Source organism: Spea bombifrons, chromosome 2, assembly GCF_027358695.1.
Source record: "Spea bombifrons isolate aSpeBom1 chromosome 2, aSpeBom1.2.pri, whole genome shotgun sequence".
In the NCBI taxonomy this organism is placed as follows: domain Eukaryota; kingdom Metazoa; phylum Chordata; class Amphibia; order Anura; family Pelobatidae; genus Spea; species Spea bombifrons.
The window spans coordinates 83,323,575-83,339,728 of record NC_071088.1 but is presented as its reverse complement, the minus strand read 5'-3'; the positions used below and the strand labels follow the sequence as shown (position 1 = coordinate 83,339,728).

The 16,154-nt window shown below is 41.4% G+C and overlaps 1 protein-coding gene across 2 annotated transcripts; it reads right to left on the bottom strand.

Moving 5' to 3' along the window:
- Positions 1–5,719: 5,719 nt before the first annotated feature.
- AKAP1 (A-kinase anchoring protein 1) lies at positions 5,720–13,250 on the bottom strand. 2 transcript variants are annotated; one of them, XM_053454974.1, is made up of 11 exons: positions 13,168–13,250; positions 10,108–11,726; positions 9,805–9,938; positions 9,351–9,477; positions 8,786–8,910; positions 8,333–8,510; positions 7,187–7,337; positions 6,839–6,906; positions 6,680–6,747; positions 6,519–6,584; positions 5,720–6,372 (listed from the first exon to the last, which is right to left on the bottom strand). In XM_053454974.1, the coding sequence occupies exons 2-11, from the start codon at positions 11,702–11,704 to the stop codon at positions 6,310–6,312; spliced, it is 2,577 nt and encodes an 858-aa protein (XP_053310949.1). In that variant the 5' UTR covers positions 11,705–11,726; positions 13,168–13,250; the 3' UTR covers positions 5,720–6,309. The 2 variants fall into 2 exon arrangements, with proteins under 2 accessions (XP_053310949.1, XP_053310948.1); XM_053454973.1 differs by lacking the exon at positions 13,168–13,250 and adding an exon at positions 12,717–13,129.
- Positions 13,251–16,154: the final 2,904 nt, after the last annotated feature.

The window sequence follows — 16,154 nt, the reverse complement described above, 5'->3', positions numbered from 1 at the left end:
TGTCTGCCTTGATTAATTTTGGTGGTTTTTGTAATGGACTTTTCCTCAGGGTTCTGCAAGAGGTTATATAGTGGCTTAGCAAGTTGAGAGAAATCTTGCATAAAGGATCTGTAGTAGCTCAGGAACCCTAACACAGATCTGACTTCTCCAATTGTTTTTGGTTCTTTCTTTTTCAGTTGTAATACAGTAAAACAGTTTCCCCCTGCATGGGACAGATGATTTGAAGTGGTCCCTGGTTGTCCCGCACCAGTGACCGTGTGCCGTTTCCCACCATTGCTCTCTTCTTTAGGCAGCCAACTGCTCTGTGACATGCCTGTCCGCAGTGGAAGCAATGGCAGCAGTCCTGCATTCCTAGTTGGATGCAGTTGTCACATTTGTGCTTACTTTCGGCTTTTTCTGGAACTTGAACATTTGTTAATGGCATAGCACTTTTGTTTTCAAATGTGGCAATAGGTCTCACCATCTTTTCAAGGTTTTTTTGTGAGAGCAGAAACCTGAGCTGCCAGTTCCACTAAAGCAGTGTGATTTGCTCTGACTTCTCCCTCAACTCTCTTGTAATGTCTCATAATAACTATCCTCTTGTGCCTGGGATGAACTAACAGTCAGGAGCTTGTGTCTGTGTACTGTGCTTAGACGCTTCTGCCTCTCTGTTTCTTCATAGGGTGATTTTGTGACCTGCTGTCGTGGAGCGGGGAGACAGGCCAAGTTCCCCATCAGGAGTTAAAATAAAAATAAAAGTTAAAATATTAGCATTTCAAATACCCAAGAGGTGTCTACTTTAAAAAATGGACAGTTTGATGGGGTGAGTTGAAGTTGAAAGATGTCCCAAATAGGGCATAGGCACAGACTGACCAAAATGAAAAAAAACACACTTCCCAAATGTGGCCTTTTAGCCCCTTGAACAACTAGACAACCCCATGCATGGGTGGTATCACTGTACTAAAGAGATGTTGCTGAACACACGTTGGGGTGTTGTTTGCCAGTGACTTATTCCAGGAGCGTTAAATTCATGCCTGAAGTCCAATGGGTGTGAAAAAAAACACAAAAAAATACCACAAATTTTGGGGTGTCTAGTTTTCAGAAATGTATGGTTTGATAGTTCAATTGAATTAGCCGACTTCAAAGATGGCCCACTTAGGACATGGGGGTAGTAGGATGAGATGTTCTTAGTTGAAAAATGCGCACCTCCCAAATGTGGCATTTTACCTTCCAATCAACCCGACAAACCCATGCATAGGGATATCACTGTACTCGAGAGATGTTGCTGAACTCATACTGGTATGTTGTGTGACAGTGACACACAACATCCCAATACCAGGAGCTGGCATTGGTCGGCTTCAAGGATGTCCCAAATAGCATGCAAAAAAACATGAAAACACTTCTAAACTCAGGACAAAAAGTAGACTTTATTTAGCAGGTTTTTTTTTTTATTAGCTTTTGTACATGGGTAAAAGACTTTTCAAATAAAAGTTAAAAAAAGTGCTTTTCTAAAAAATATTTTTTTTTTTTTTTTTAGGAAAACTAGATGATATGATCAAAAATATGGTATTTGTCCTGAAAAAGCCCAATATATAACTTGTGTGGGTACACTAAACAGGAGAGGAGAAAATTACAGCTAAACTCGAGCACCACAAAAGTGTTAAAACAGTCTTGGTTAGTGCAGCGTAGTTTGTTGTGTATGGGGCTGCATCGCCGCTGACCAGTCAGGTACCCATGCTGTTCCCTGCCTACAATGGGCATAAGGACAGGACTACAGAGCAATGAAAGAAGGTGGCTTGGACTGATTGCTCATGTTTTCTTTTAAATCAGGTTGATGGCCGAGTGCGTTGCTTACCTGGAGAACACATGGTACCAGGATGCAGCCATGGAGGCCCCACCTCGTAACCTACAGGACTTAAAGGGTCTCCTGCTAATGTCTTGATGGCGGATAGGAGAAAGCATTAGGTTATATATATATATATATATATATATATATATATATATATAAATATATATCCTAATGCTTTCTCCTGCACAAATAAAAGTCAAACATGTTCAACAAGAACCAAAAATTGATCTTCTTCCAGTTTGTAAGTACATAAAAAGGTGCAAGTATAAATGTCTGCAAACATACTAAAAGTTTCTGTTACATTAGATATTTTCTTATGGCCAATGATTTTGCAATCTTGACAGCTTTACCACCACAAAATTAGCCGCCCCAGAATGCTGTACATGACCAAGTTCAAGGGAGTGCAAAGGTAGTTAATAACCAGTTAAGGACATATAAACACTTACTGTGTACACTATGACCAAATGTATATGTGAGCCGGTTGATCTCGCAAGAGAACAAGGTCCAGAATGTTGGCACTACCTTTGATAGAGCATTGTGGTTAACATGATAGAAAGCACCCATATTAGAATGCCTGCTGAGTATGTCCTACAACGCTACAGAAAAGTGATCCCCGCAAGCAAATTCCCTTATTAAAGCCCAATCGGTTTTTGTCATGTATAACGTGCAGTTAATACAGTTAAGTTCAGTTAATTTCAAACCATGTCTTTAGGGAGCTTGCTTTGTACAGAGGCACAGTCATCCTGGGACAGGAAAAGACCTTCCCTATACTGGTGCCGCATGTTGGAAGTGTACAGTTGCTTAAAATGTCTTTGTATGCTGTAGCATTAATATTACTCTTCACTTGAACTAAGGGGCCCATACCAAACCCTGAAAAACCATTCCAGACCATTATCCCCCAAACTCTACAGCAGGCCCTAGTCATTTCAGAAGGTAGTGTACTCCTAGCATCTGCCAATCCCAGATTCATTTATCAGACTTCCAAATAGTGAAGTATAATTCATCGCTCAAGAGAATGTTTCTTCTACTCCAGTCAAGTAGCTGTGTGCGTTACCTGTATATAGTGAAGTTCTGCTTGCATGCAGCTGTTTGGCCATGGAAACACACTCCATGAAGCTCCTGACACACAGCACTTCTGCTGATGAAGAGAGTAACATAGTAACATAGTAACATAGTTCATAAGGTTGAAAAAAGACCAAAGTCCATCAAGTTCAACCTATATACATATTGTGTCCCTACCGTGTTGATCCAGAGGAAGGCAAAAAACCCTTATGAAGCAGATGCCACTTGCCCCATACCAGGGGGTAAATTCCTTCCCGACTCCAAATATGGCAATCAGAATAAATCCCTGGATCAACGTTCTGTCCCTATTAATCTACTATCCATAACTTGTGATATTATTGCTTTCAAGAAACACGTCCAGGCTCCTTTTAAACTCTTTTATTGAGTTTACCATTACCACTTCCTCTGGCAGAGAGTTCCATAGTCTCACCGCTCTTACTGTAAAGAACCCCCGTCTGTGCTGGTGTAGAAACCTTCTTTCCTCCAGCCGTAGAGGATGTCCCCTGGTTATAGATACAGTCCTGGGTATAAATAGGTCCTGGGAGTGATCTCTGTACTGCCCCCTTATATATTTATACATAGTTATTAAGTCCCCCCTAAGCCGTCTTTTTTCCAAACTAAATAACCCTAATTCTGATAATCTTTCTGGGTACTGCAGTCCTTCCATTCCCCTTATTACTCTGGTTGCCCGTCTTTGAACCCTCTCCAGTTCCACTATATCTTTCTTGTACACTGGTGCCCAGTACTGTACACAGTATTCCATGTGTGGTCTGACTAGTGACTTGTACAATGGTAGAATTATTTCCTTGTCATGGGCATCCATGCCCCTTTTGATGCACCCCATGATTTTATTTGCCTTAGCAGCAGCTGCCCGACACTGGTCGCTACAGGTAAATTTACTGTTAACCAAGACTCCTAAGTCCTTTTCCATGTCAGTCGTCCCCAGTGTTTTCCCATTTAATACATATTCCCAGCCTGGATTTTTCTTCCCCATGTGCATAACCTTACATTTATCCGTGTTGAACCTCATCTGCCACATCCCAGCCCAAGCCTCCAACCTATGCAGATCCATTTGTAATCGTGCACTGTCCTCTATTGTGTTAACCACGTTACAGAGCTTAGTATCGTCTGCAAAGATTGATACTTTACTATACAATCCCTCTACAAGGTCATTAATAAATATATTAAAAAGAATAGGACCCAAAACTGACCCCTGTGGTACCCCACTAGTAACAGTCACCCACTCAGAGTATGTACCATTAATGACCACCCTCTGTTTCCTATCACTGAGCCAGTTACTTACCCACATACACACATTCTCCCCCAGCCCAAGCATTCTCATTTTATGTACCAGCCTTTTATGTGGCACCGTATCAAATGCTTTGGAAAAATCAAGATATACGACATCCAGCGATTCTCCCCGATCCAGTCTTGAGCTCACCTCCTCATAAAAGCTGATCAGGTTAGTTTGACAGGACCGATCCCTTGTAAACCCATGCTGATATGGAGTCATACATTTATTTTCATTGAGATTCTCCAAAATAGCATCTCTTAGGAAACCCTCAAACAGTTTACATACAACAGAAGTTAAACTAACAGGCCTATAATTCCCCGGATCACTTTTTGTCCCCTTTTTGAATATTGGCACAACATTTGCAATGCGCCAGTCCTGGGGAACAGACCCGGTCACTATAGAGTCCTTGAATATTAGAAATAGGGGTCTGTCTATTACATTACTTAACTCGCTTAGAACGCGGGGGTTAATGCCATCTGGACCTGGTGATTTGTCTATTTTGATTTTTTTTAGGCGGCACTGCACTTCTTCCTGGGTTAGACAGGCGACATGTACTGGGGCATTTATCTCATCCTGCTGTATATTACCTGGCATTTCATTTTCCTCTGTGAATACAGCAGAGAAGAATATATTTAATAGATTCGCTTTTTCCTGATCCCCGTCTATAACGTCTCCCTCATTACTTTTTAAGGGGCCGACGCTTTCATTTTTAACCTTTTTACTATTTATATAGTTAAAGAACATTTTGGGGTTTGTTTTACTCTCTTTGGCAATGAGTCTTTGTCGCCACTTTTGCTGCTTTTATCTGATTTTTACATATTTTATTTTTTTCCCGATAGAGTGCCAAGTGATTTTACATGCTACATCCTTTAGCACTCAGCAGTACGACCCTGTGAGTGTGCACAGTCTACCACTTTGTGGCTGAGCTGTTACTTCTAGGCATTTCCACTTACGGTGGCCCAGGGCAGGTCTAGCAGGGCAGAACAGACTCCTGGCACGCGTAGCACCCTATAACAGTGCAACATTCAAACCCACTGAGCGCTTCACTACAACACATTCTACCACCAATGTTTGTCTATGGAGATGGCTGCCTGTCTGCTTGATACACCTGTTAGCAATGGGGACGACTGAAACACTTAAACTCAATAATTAAGAGTGTCCACATACTTTTGGTCATATAGTGTTGCTCTCTTTTAAACTCAATAGAAGCCTACATTATAAAAAACTTACACTACACTTGCTTTATCATGCCAACCCACAGCCATAAAATCCGAGCAAGATACAGAGCATAGCATACAACATAAGATCACGGACAGTGATATATTTAGCCCACTAGGCTCCAGGCTTTTTTGTGCAGAGGGCCACAACATAACATTATACAATATTGGAGGTGTCAGTGGTGTGTAAAGCCTCCATGGTATAAAATCATAGGTGTACCAAATACATCCCCCTGGATCTGCCTTCTAGAAAGAATAAGAGGCAATACATTGGGTTAAACCTGCCGAGCTACCCACTTAATATAAAAACAAGAGTCATTTCGTTTTAATGCTTCCATCTCAGTGCTTTATTTATCCATTTATTTTTTTTTCTCCCACTCACCACCACAGGTTCCAAAACAAAAAAAAAAAAATATGCATTTACAATAAATTTCCAGTGGATTTATATTACTTTATCATGTTTAAAAAGTCATTTTTCATGAAATAAAAAAAAGCACACAAATTCCATAATCGTTTCAATTTTGTCACTTTTTACATCTGTACAGCCAAGTAGCAAACAATTGAGGACAGTAACATCATGTCTAAATACACCACACGTTTATGCACAGATTTTATTAAATGCACAATAAGTTTTGCGCGACAAGATCATTCATTTAGCAAAAGTTGACAAAATCATGTGGAAATAGTTTAGGTTCCCTTTCCATAACCAGTATGCAGATATAAAATATTTTAGTTTAGGTTGTTTTACTTATTATATTTACAATATATTAACAGAGACACTAAAAAAGTTGAAAAGCTTTTTAAGTTAATATGGCTTTTTATTCAAAAAGTATAAGAAGTGGTTTCACAGGTCACTTAAACAGAGCTGACAGAGTCAAGCTCAGGAAAAAGATTGACTAGCAGGCGAGTTAGTAGTTATGTTGCCAGCAAGCATAGCCACTTTCCACAATGAAGTTGTTGATGGACACAACCTAAAAAGGAAAAAAATAAAAATCAGTTCAAACAATTCTCCAAAAGCCTAATATAATTTTAAGTAATCGCCAATACTGTAGCTTTCTCTAAGTCTTTACAGTTACCAAATGGCACAAGGCCAACAAGAAACTTATTGTTAACTTACCTCCTCACCCAACATGCCCCATAACTGGATCTTTTGAATGCCTGTGGCAAAGTCAAATCCTGTGACCTGAAACAAAAGAATAAAAGCATTGTTCTCTGGAAAGCAGTAATGGTGATTTTTTTTTTTTTTTGCTTCTTTTAATCAAATGTTAAAAGTATTACCTGTGCGTAAAATGCTGCACCAGTAAGAATCCGTGCAACTGCTGCAACCGCTTCGTCATTATTGTCTCCTAAAACAAAAAAGAAACCCCCCACAAACTCATTATATGGTATTGTGCAAAAAAAGGGCAACTGTGAATCACACACATTCTATAGACGTACCATCAATAGGGACAACATTGTCCAGGAAGACTTCTGTACCTTGGAAAGGTAACATGACAAAATCCGACCTAGAAAGAGAAGTTAACCAGCGTTACTCAGAAAACTAGCAACAAAGTAAAATAAAACAAAAACAGTTAAGCTACATTTCTTAAACATGGATATTAGTCAGTGGGGACTAGAGACAGCAAGCAGTCTAAAAGTAATAAATTCCTTCATATTCTTGTTTGTGGAAAAATGAAAATCTCAAGATACACAAGGAACACCTCAGTTTAAGAACACCCAGATGAAGGTATAGGAGACGGTATGCATGGGAACATGACTAGATTACATGCAAACATCACCACTTACCTAATCTGCCGGAGAGTCTCGATTTTAACTTTCTTATATCCTCCATAATCCACATAACGGATGGCTACTTCTTCAGTATCGGGGTAGTAGGCCACAACATGTGCCCTGGACCATTCACTTTGCTCATTAGGTGCAGCACAAAGTGTGCCAACTGTGAAGAGATAGTTTAATCACTTATGGGAGGACAATAACCACAGGTTACCAATACAATATTTCAGACGTAATATTGGTGTTGCATACACACCCAGATATACCGTATTTGCTCGATTAGAAGACGACCCCCCAAACTCTGAATATTTACGAAAAGAAAAAGCCTGAATATAAGACAACCCTATAGGAAAAAAGTTTTACCAGTAAATGTTAGTTCATGTAAACTATGTGAACAATTGTTTGTTAATAAAAGCTATGATTGAGAAAAATATTTAGTTTTTTTTTTTTTTTCAACCTGCCCCCCCAGTTATGCACATCTGCCCCAGAAATGCCTTATATCCCCTAAATGCCACTGTGCCCCATGATACGCCTTTTGACCGCCCTATGTGCGACTCTGCCTCCAGAATTGCCTTATACCCCTATATGCTACTCTGGCATTTAGGGGGTTAAAAGGCATATTATGGGGCAGAGTGGCATATAGGGAGGTATAAGGCATTTCAGGAGGCAGAGTGGCCTATAGAGGGTTAAAAGGCATTTCTGGAGGCAGAGTGGCATTAAGGGGGTTAAAAGGCATTTCACAGAGCACTCTGCCTTATGCCCCCCCCCATTTAACACTCCTTCCTCCAAACTTACCGGTGCTTCTGAGTCGCCGGTGCTTAGTCCGGGCAGCGTGTAGAGCTCTAAGCGATTCCCGGAGACAACTTCCCCTTGAACGGAAGTTTTCTACGGGAATTGCGTAGAGCTCTACACGCTGCCCAGACTACGCACCGGGGACTCAGAAGCACTGGTAAATTGGGGGGGGGGGGCATAACACAGGATAATCCAGGTCCCCTGCATCGCTGTGGGGGATCTGGATCTTAGTCTCATAGTCAGACCTATTTGAGGTCTGATTATAAGACGACCCCGATTATAAGACGAGGGGTGTTTTTCAGAGCATTTGCTCTGGAAAAAACCTCGTCATATAATTGGGCAAATACGGTATATAGTGAAACTCACCTTCTACTGGCATTGGCAAGTTTGGAATCCCTGGTTCAGAGTAGCACAAGTACATTTGCTGATGCAAAGTAGAAAGAGCATGAAACGTTGGATGGGTATGCTGCTGGATGAAAAGATGATTGGGACTGGATACATTTGATACAAGTACATCGACTGTTACACCTTCTGGGAGAACCAGCTGAAAAACAGAAAAATGCACCAGTTATATTATATATCTATAAACAGTTTGTGAAAATGTCTACATTATTCAAGCCACCCATAAAAGTTACAGCTGAGGTAAGCTCAATGTTTATATGAATTACTAGTTACTTTGAAGGTTGACAAATTTGAATATGTGGGGAAAAAAATATGCAAGGAGATTTTGTTCAAATAAAAACGAAGACACTACAAGTCTGTAACTAAAGGAATAGCAGATATTACCACAATATTTGATAATATCTTACCACAACTTACCCAGGATGTGGCGGGAAGAGTAACAGGCCTCTGCAATAAACTTGGTTGATAATAGTTTCTTAGGTCCAAGTCTTTAAATTTGTTGCCAATTATAGAAAGGGCGACATCAACTTCCTCTGGAGAACCTGTCAAAATAGGGATTACATTTGATCAGGAATCAGAGGTGAAAAGGAAGGTGGAACTCTTGAGATATGGAATCAGGAGAGCATTGGCAACTTACACACCACGAGCCTCAGCACTCCATGATCGAGTTGCTGCTATTCCTAAACGCTTTCAATTTCCAACAATACAACTTAAAGTTGACCGTGGAATATCTACCAGGGATGCAATTTCACAAACTGACTTATTGCAAAAGTGGCATCCTATCACAGTACCATGGTTGAATTCACTGAGCTCTTCAGAGTGACCCATTTTTTCCACAAATGTTTGTAAATGCAGACTGCATGGCTATGTGCTTGATTTTATACACCTGTGGCAGAGGGTCTGATTGGAACACCAGAATTCAGAGGTGTGTTCCAACACTTTTCATCCATGTAGTGTATATCTCTACTACATACAAACTTACCTTCAATGTGACACAGCTGGAACTCTTGTGTGAAAGGCAAAGTTGTTATATATATTTTGGCACCAGAAGTCGCCTTTAGGTAGCTCACAAATCTTCCTTGTTTTCCTATCAGTCTTCCAACCAAATGCTTTCATAAAAAGAGATAGAAAACCGTTAAGCCAACCTTCTGCGTCAGAGCTGGCAGCATAAGAGACAGTGCACTACAGTTTTAGAAATGTATTACACATGTAGCACCATGCTTTATTTGAAATGGTATATTTATGAAGAAAAAAAATAGTAGAACAAGTTTAACATGGATTATGCTGCAGCCATTAGATATGCTAAAGGTTCAATGGAAAATGCCCAAACATGTCTTAAAAGTGATGCTGAAACAAATTAAATGTGGCAGTCCCTACGGGAGAAAAAAAAAACCTTACCTAATGAGAGGTGGTACAATAACAGATTTTTTGTTTACCTTAGGAACCTCAATTTCCCAGACAACGAGTTGTACATTTTTCTGGTCGGTTTGCGGTTTGTTATTCTCGGTATGTTCAGTTTTCTCCATGACACAACCATTATCAGTAGAATCCATGCTGTTCACTTCGGACCCTACAACAAACAGTCCAGATAAGCACACGCAGTGTATATTAGCTGGGTATTTGCCCTACTGCAGCCCTAAATTTGCCAACAATGGGCATGTCAAAATACAACATCTCTCTGTAATGTATATGGGAATGCATGTTTATTACTTCAATAAATAAGTGTTTTGAGCACTTACCAACAGAATGATCAACCTCTGTTTCTGAAGTACTGGTCACTTCGCCCTTTATGTCAAGGGAAGTATCCTCTGCATGTCCATTGGTTAGAGCCAAGTTCTTTCTATTTGCTGCTCTAGCCTTTTTCTTTTTCTTTCTTCGTACACTAATTTGATCTCTTGACACATCAATGCCAGAGGTACTCAAAGAATCAGGTGATCCAATCCCAAGACTTGACAGAACTGTACTCTGCAGTTGCTCGTCCATGCAAATCCCATCCTCTGATGTGCAGGCACTCATACTTGAATCGTCGATAGCAGTTTGGCCTTCATCAAAAGAATCTGTATATCTACGGACTGGGCGGCTTTCAAAGGAATCTGTATTTCTATTGACTGGGCTAATATTTTGCTCCATCTGTATCCCATGTACAGCCTCTTCCAGAATATCTTCACTGAATTGCTCCACGCCAGATGTTTTGCTTTCTTTCTCTACTATTAAGTCATCTGTTTGGTGGTGTTCTGTTTGTGTAAACTCACAAGCGGAATTTGATGAAAAACTGTCACTTTCTTCATTGGAACAAATTACATTCTGATGAACTCCGTGTTCTTGCCCCTGCTCTAACACACATTCTTGATCCATTACATAGGCTAACTCTACATCAACTGGCTGGCACAGTGAGTGATCTAGAATCTCCTGTTTAGCTGCAACAATCACTTTAGATATTATGTCAATAGCAAGCTGTTCAACAATTCTTGCTTCATAGTCTCCAAAAATTGGTCTAGTGTTGCCTTCATCTACAGAGTTTGATAACATGGCAGATTCTTCTCTTTTATCCAAACATTGTGAAAAAGCCACAAAAAAATCATCACACTTATCGTCTCTCACGGAGGAGGACTTCATATATGCAGATTCAGCTATCTGCAGTAACTCAGCACAGGGCTCTGGCCCTTCAGTCGCAGGCGATTCAGGGAGCTCTGTTTGCGGATGAAGCTCAGGCACTTCACTGTGGAATAGTTCTTCGATAGCACAGATTTCAGGGTCAGCTGGCTGGTTATCTATGACTGTGATAATGTCCGGTGAATCCTGATCTGTTCCCCCTACTACAAGAGGGTTATCTGGTGGGCTATGGACAACAGAATCAATGGTTTTTATTAATCTGCCTTCCAAGTCTTCTGACTGATCTATCAACAAGCCAACATCTTCTTCAGAATTTACCAGCAAGTGACACAAAGGTACCTGCAAGTTGTTACACTTAACATCTGTAGTTTTTGGTTCATTTCCAGCACTGTCCCATGAGTTGTTTAAATCAGAGACACACAAGTCAGTCTGGTGCACCGCGTACAAGTCATCGCGCACCGCATACAAGTCATCGAGCACATTGCTTTTGCCGTGTTGGTATGTTACTCTCTGCTGTGCAAGCTGTGGCCCAGAAATAGATTCCAGGGGAGCACAATCCGCCTGCACATGGTCTGCAGGGGAAGCAAGTTCTGATGTCTGTTTATTCTGCTTCTTCTTTCGAGAATACCACCACCAGCATCCAATCGCCAATGTTGCAGCTGGCACAATCACAGGTAAAATTGTCCTTATACGAGAGGATACTACAGAGGATGGCGACGCCATCTTTAAAAGGGTTTGAAGAACCCTGAAAAAGGGAGAAAAAAAATGTTAATTTAATTATAATTAAATGTTATCAAGATACCAACTTCTTGAGCTTTCTGCTAATTAAATAGACCCTCTTCTGCCCTTTCTGATGAACTTATTAACATCCTCAAAAAAAGTAATTGTAAAAACCAGTACTGCATATTTACGTGCTCGGATCTGCTTAGACCTAAAGTTAAAGAAGCCCAGGAGCGTTTTACTCAAGCAGGCCCATAGGAGGAGATTAAAAGTAAAGACACGCGGTGCTTTGTTTACGTTGCACAAGTCACACGGTACAGTACAAAGAAGACTGCTAAACATGAGCAAGTGCACGTCAAACAGAAAAAGGCATCTGGGAACATCTGCTACGAAGGCTCAGTCCCATGGAAGGAATTAATGGATCAGTAGGCAACAAGCCCGAAAAGCACCTACGGCGCAGGCCAGTAAACTCGCGCAGGAGATAAGGGAACTAAAAAAGTTTAACCATCTTCTGGATAAAGAAATGAAGGCATAACATGGACCATCAGGGCACAAAGCTTAAGACAGGATTTTATTATAAATCATCCACTGCAAAGATTTCCACAGAGCTGAGGCCTACAATAGCCCAAACTATTGAGCTGAAGCACATATCAAATGGCACTAAGGAGGCTATGACCTTTGGTACTCCAATGGAGTGAGGGCTCGTGTGACCTTGGGAGGCTGGGCTACTCCACGCACTGCAGGGAACCTTACCTTCATCCATGACTAAAGCACCGAGAGAAGTTAAAGGAAAGTAAAGCCCGCACACGACAAACGTAACAGACACAGTCAAACCAACCGCTACCCAAGGGCAAGGCCACGGCGGGGATCCACTCCGAGTGCGGATAAGCACCTCAGCCTAATCACTGTGCACAATCCCGCCAGTGCAATCACCGACACAGAAGGAGCCAGGAAAGTATACTGACACCCGTCACTAATACCCCCGAACACAACGAACCGCCGGTCTACTACACACCGAGCACAGCAGCGCCTTTCCAACGAGCACGGATCCCCGATCATGCGCGTATATATCCACTTGTCAGACTATATATAGCGCTGGCAACACGATGGTAATGTCTATATTTAGAAGCTGGGCTGAACAGGCTACACGTGGGGTGTCAATGCCGAAATCTGCGCTCCGCAATCAACGCCTCCTTCCAGTGCCGGGAGCGCGATTTAAAGACATCGAGCCCGAAGGAGGACAAAACACGCCGCTAGGTCACCCTCTGTCTTTACAAAACACACAGGAAAGCCCGCTGTCCCCCTAGCGGGACCGAAATCTTTAAAATGACCCCCTCCCCACGCGTGTAAGCTTCCCCGCGGTGCGGGAGAGCGGGGACACCGCTACAAAACGAATGTTACGATTCAAAACGGTTCGCACGGATTTTAGGATTCACCAGAGCACATGGCTGCGGCCTCGCACTCACCTAAACACGGAGTTTAATGCTCGCAGCTTCTGCGAAAGCCATGAAAAGGCGGAGAAAGGGCGAGAGGACGGTCATTTCTTCCAACGCCTCCTTCCAGTGTCACGCCCACCGTAAACTCTACGCTAAATCCTCGCCGTTGCCACGGCGTTTCTACGTAAACATTATTACTGTTAAAGTGCCACCTTTCCTAATATATTGCATTTAAAAAATGGGGTTTATTCACTAAAGGGAGAGTTGTGTTTCAGTTCCTTGACTTCTATGTAAGTCATAAAAGTCTATCCCCGATAAGAGGTGGGTTGGTCCTGTTTAATATATCAAAATCAGTGAGATTTGTATTTGTTTATTATAATTTTGTCTCCCTCTTTAAGACAATACTGCCTGTTTATTAAGTCTGAGGGATTGTGTATCTGTTCTAGTATTTACATTATAAAATAATTAAAATAAAGAGTTATTTAAAAAAAAAAATCAGTGAGATTTGTTCAGGCTCATTACACATTATACATTATGCAGGGCCAGGTTAGCCCTTCCTGCAGGAGGAACCGGTAATGAATTGCTAAGTAAATGCATCAAAATCACAAAAAAGTAACCAAGGATTTTAAGGTAAATGGATCGGGCTACTCGGTGACGGAGCAGATACCGTCCATTACTCTGCGTGAACCCAAAAGTTGGTGCCGCACGTCATTCACCCAGGATTTGTGACATTGTGGGGATTGGGCTAATTACCTAGGAATTCAGTTATTGCTACTCATATCTTCATCTATTACTCCAAATCACGTGGAAGAAAGTAAACATTTGTGTTTACTAGCAATTTTAAAATTAAAATATTTGGCTCTCCCAGAGGAATTTGGTCCTATTTTAAAAATACAAACTATATATTGACCAGTTGGAGGGTCTGGAGGTGCCACTGAGGACACATACACAGTATGATGCGTTTTGCACACTCAAATCACAGGTCTGCATAGCCATGGTTTTTTTTTAGAACTGGCCAGAAAGTGAATTTTTGTTCCTACTGGAACTTCTGCAAATACACACCTCCCAATTGTCCTGCTTTGGGAGGACAGACCCAATTTTGCCACTCTATCCCACTGTCCAGTAGAACTTTGGCTCTGTCCAACTCCGGGAGCACAACCCTGCAGTACCTATTTTAGTAGACATTCCAATTTGCCGGGGTTGGATGTTTGGAGGTATGCAAACATGGCTCTTTTCCACCCAATTTACAAGAAGTTCAACCTCAACATTTTTCAGATACTGAAAAATAATAAGTGCAGAGTTCTCTGAAGATGAAATCACCATAATTTTAAATAGGTCAAAGGTTAGGTAAGGGAAGTGAGTGTGCTAACCGTGATTGTAGGCTAATACTTCTTCAGTCTTGCTGAATCACAAGAGCCACAGAGGTGACCATTTTCATCTTTGATCTCCCCAACCGGCCTGTACGCTATGGTGGTCGTGCCGGGCCAGCCCAGCTTCCATAGACTTATTTAAGACATCACCACACCTGGGAAATCTCCAGGTTTTGTGTATATATTGTGAATATAGGCGCTCTTATTATATAATGTTGCTGCAACCCCAAAATAGTGTACCCTTCAAATACACCACTAAAAGTAAAACTGTAACGAAAAAACACCAGTGAGGGTGTTACTTATCTGTAAGAACAAACGATACATACATCGCCAGGATTGATCAATCTCCATAGATACATATGCAACACAAAATAAAAAGCAACATAGTATTGACACGTTGGTAAAATTCAGGATGTATCGCTATTGTATCACTCTTGGAGTAACGCTCACATTTTAATGAGCACTATGATCCAGGCTCAAAGATATCAGCACTCGGTATATGTGCTTCCAGAAAAACCCTAAGGTCTGGTGGATGTCAGATTCTCAGATGTAGGCAGGAGAAATGTGCAGAGAATAGCGGGAGCCAAATAATAATAATAATAATAAACTTTCAGGTTTTGCCTACAGACTGAGTGTGAAGCTGCACTCCTCCTTGTCATCACAGAGAAGCTCCGGGTCACGTTAGCCGCACTCCCCACCAAACTCCCCCCCCACACTCCCCACCAAACAGGGACAGTTTTCCTGTGTGTGGGGCTAGCCCCATATGCAATGTCAGCGAGGCCACCAACCAACATCCTGAAATAGGATGGCTCCGGGTAGCTGGAGCCTGGATGTTGCCTGATTAGGATATCTCAGAGCTCTGTTTCTAAACAGTGCGCGGCGTCAGTGGCAAAGCCAAAGTTATGGTCGTCCAGGGCAGAATCAGTTCTGCTCCCCCATCCGCCCTGTCCAGCTGGTTGTAAGGCTACAGTCTCTGCCAATACATATATATATACACACACACACTGCCCTTTCACACGCCTACACACACACATACACCACCCCTACAGGAACCTGCCCACACACACAAATACACTGCCTTTACACACATCTGCCCAAACATACTGACTCACATTTGCCCTTACAGCACTCCTTTCTCCTCATATCAACCCCTCCCCCAAATTAAGTGAGCTTTCGATTTTTCTCTACTCCAAACGCCAATGAGATTTCTCTTTGGATCAAGTTATAAAAGTTAATGAAAAAATGTATTTTCTATAATTAAATAAAGAAAAAAAACAAACAAAAAAAAGCAATGCATCTCTTGGCAGTGAGTTCCATATGTTTATTGACCTCTTGTTTTTTGTACATTGTTCATTAATGAATAGGTCACTGGAGAGATCTTTATATTGGCCTTCACTTATACAGTGTTCTCATATCCCCTCTAGGAAGCAGTTTTTCTAGTGTATAGGATGCAACTTCTTTTAGCCTCTCCTTCATAACTAAGATCTTTTCAATCCCCTTTTGCACTTTTTCTAGCTCCATAATGTCCTTTCATTAAGGATCAGTGGCAAAATTGCAGAGCATATCCAAGGTGAGGTCTTAACTTGTTAAATGGCAGAATGATATCCTCCTCTCGTGAAACAATACCCCATTTTATACATGTCAATA

What these genes read in the sequence shown, in the direction of transcription:
- AKAP1 (XM_053454973.1), bottom strand. Translation starts at nt 12,760, where the DNA reads ATGATCGGGGATCCGTGCTCGTTGGAAAGGCGCTGCTGTGCTCG. An exon ending in CTTGCCAATGCCAGTAGAAG is followed by an intron (nt 7,338 to 8,332) that starts GTGAGTTTCACT and finishes ATCTCTTCACAG; the next exon opens with TTGGCACACTTTGTGCTGCA. An exon ending in GAGACTCTCCGGCAGATTAG is followed by an intron (nt 6,907 to 7,186) that starts GTAAGTGGTGAT and finishes TTCTCTTTCTAG; the next exon opens with GTCGGATTTTGTCATGTTAC.